At 40.4% G+C, this 2,810-nt stretch overlaps 1 protein-coding gene across 1 annotated transcript; it reads right to left on the reverse strand.

The window, feature by feature from the left end:
- Positions 1–401: 401 nt before the first annotated feature.
- On the reverse strand, positions 402–2,427 carry LOC103985996 (protein Barley B recombinant). Its single transcript, XM_009403854.3, has 3 exons — positions 2,160–2,427; positions 1,745–1,792; positions 402–1,639 (listed from the first exon to the last, which is right to left on the reverse strand). The coding sequence occupies exon 3, from the start codon at positions 1,524–1,526 to the stop codon at positions 687–689; it is 840 nt and encodes a 279-aa protein (XP_009402129.2). The 5' UTR covers positions 1,527–1,639; positions 1,745–1,792; positions 2,160–2,427; the 3' UTR covers positions 402–686.
- Positions 2,428–2,810: the final 383 nt, after the last annotated feature.

Below are 2,810 nucleotides of genomic sequence, written 5' to 3' on the forward strand. Positions count from 1 at the left end.
ACAATATTCAAAGTCAGAGCCAAGAAGGTAAAGCTTCAAACAGTTTTTTGATCTGAGTTAAAAAACTAGATGATTTGCACCAAAATGCAATCAATTTATACACACTTAAGCTACTCGAGCAACTACAGAACTGATAAGATCATGCACATTTATAGCATGCCAAAGTAAGAGACCCCTGAAAGTTTCCACAAGAAAATTAGTCATAGTTATAAATTAAAAACAAACTAAAGACATAAAACAAAGAACAGTTACAGTTCACGGATCCCTGTCAAAATGTGAAGTAAACAAATTTATCTGTTATGTTTTAATAATATGACAGGGGTTCAAAGGTTTCATCCATAAATGCTGACCAACAAACCATTAAAGAATATTCAGCAAAAAGGTTTGAAACATATCAGGACTCAATAAAATTAACCAAGGCTTTTTAGCAACGGTTCAAAAAGACATCTAGTTAGACAGTAAATTTCTCATTAGAACCACATGTGAATGAGAAAAAGGGAAAACACCAAGACTTCTGCCTAACTGAACATCTGAATCTCCAAAAGGATGTAAACTAGGCTAAGTAAGAAGTAACAGTCAACAGACTATCTAAAGGGCCTCTGCAGAAGACAACATGTTTATATACATGTAAGAGCAGACAAAATGCAGAGCCCAAGTTCCTACATAATTAACGAAATTGTACAGCTTTACCTGATTGTCACAAACTTATTGGTGCCATGTTTGGCCCAGTACGGCCTTAAATCAATTGGATTTGACAAATTATATCCTTCTCCAGCAAGCTTCTCTAATACCTTCTTAAATGCACCTTGGCTCATCTTCCGTCCACAAATCCGAGCTCCTCGCCTCTTTGTGCTCATTGGGAGTGGGTACATTGAAATGCTAGTAGTACAGCAGGCGGATTGCCACCCTCCAACTCCCCAACGATAGCATTGCCGTAGAGTGCCCGTGCAAGAGCACACTGGTGTCGGTATCCTCGAAATGTCCAGGTCAAACCCATTTATGACAATATCAGTGTTCTTCTTAATGGCCCTCCCTCGACCACCAGAACGACCATTAGTTTCATCTTTTGGTGTAGGAACCTTCTTTGGCTTCTTAGGCTTCGACGGCTTACAGGGGCGAGCTTGCGCCTGGGACCTCTTCTTCAAAGGTGCCTCCTTTGCAGTCACTGTCTCATTTTCCATCGCTGGTACTTTTTCATCCTTCGGTGGAGGCACCATTTGCTGCATCATTGAGGGCGCATGGACTCCATGAGCATCAGGAAGGACCGAGTATCCATGGTTCAAGGGCAGCATGTGTACCATCTTGTTATCTCTATAGTTAATCCAACCATTGCGCATAAAACCCATCGGAACCGAAGGCTCAGCTACATCACAGTCACGGCGGAGGAAGCCCCCGTTTGAAAGCAGCGGTTTTGTGGATTCACGCTCGGCTGCTACCGGGGACATAAGTTGCAACCCCAAGTTTCCCTTTAGGGTCTGCTCATAGTAGGCCCAATTCCGCATCCCCATTCCCCCATCACCATCCATAAAGGCAGATATATGTTGAACAGACAAGACTACAAGAGAAAGGGGCCTCAAAAAGTAATCTTTCAAACGAACCCGATCAACCCATCTACTGCATTGCTTCCATCTGGCCAAAACTAGGGAACCCACAACATCAAAAGAACAAAATCTTAGAGATATCACGCTAAATCAAGGGAAAACAGGACAAATCTAACGGAAAAAGGCCGCATCTTGAAACAAACCCTAAATCCGATCAGTCCGGGTGCTTTCTTCTGGCCAAAGCAAGGAACCTACAATACCAAAGGAGCAAAAGCTTAGACACACTACACCAACTCGAGGGATGCGGACAAATCTAACAAAAAGAAAGAATCTTGAAACAAAAAAACATAACTCCAAAAACAATGAGATGCTATTACATGAACACAAGAAAAAGGAAAAAAAAAACCCTAAAAGCCTTGCATCTCCAAAGTTTTACCAGATGAGAACACTTAAATACAAAAACGGACGGCAAGAACGAGAATACAAATAAGGAAAAAGTATTTGTCACAGAATAAATGAGCATAGAGCGAGACGTGATTATGAGAAAACAAGAATAAATCCATAAAAACGACAATGGCAACAGCTAGAGGGAGATAGAGAACAAAGGGGAGTCCTTACTCCGGGGAGAGCTGTATTTTAGGGTTCCTTACCCAGGTATGAGAGAGAGAAGAAAAAGACCATTAAGATCTATGCTATTTATAATGGTAAAGATGATGGTTTCAAATCTGCAAAATGATATACTTTATGGGAAGCAATTTTAATTTGGCGTGACAACAAGTTGTTTTTGTACCAACACAAAAATCCAGGAAAGGGGGTAAGGATGTGGTGAGTCAATAACTAAAATAAAAACAAATTCGCCAACAATTGCATGCTTATCCATTGCTTTGAATCTGAGACACGCTTCTCTTATTTTAGTCTCTCTTCTTTTGCTTTGACTTCGTGAGAGGTGGCGACACGAACGAATTGGTCTTTGGGTTCGGCGTGGTTTGGGTCGATAGCACCACTCGGTTCTTCAAGTTGGAAGCCAGCGGCAATGTGGCTTTCTTTTTGTGTCCCTTGTAATCGACAGGGTTTAATCTAATCATTTAAGCTAAGTGAATTTTGATTGAATCTGTGTGTTCTTTCCAAGAGGCAATCTTCATAATTGACTTGTAATTTAAATTGTGGATTGATTCATACGAACAAAAATAAAATTGGTTCAAACTAAATATTATTTTTGTACTTGTAATCCTAGAATTCATTTCTCACTTGGAGAATAAATTAGCTGCC

The sequence above is a fragment of the Musa acuminata genome, chromosome BXJ1-5, assembly GCF_036884655.1.
Source record: "Musa acuminata AAA Group cultivar baxijiao chromosome BXJ1-5, Cavendish_Baxijiao_AAA, whole genome shotgun sequence".
Classification (NCBI taxonomy): domain Eukaryota; kingdom Viridiplantae; phylum Streptophyta; class Magnoliopsida; order Zingiberales; family Musaceae; genus Musa; species Musa acuminata.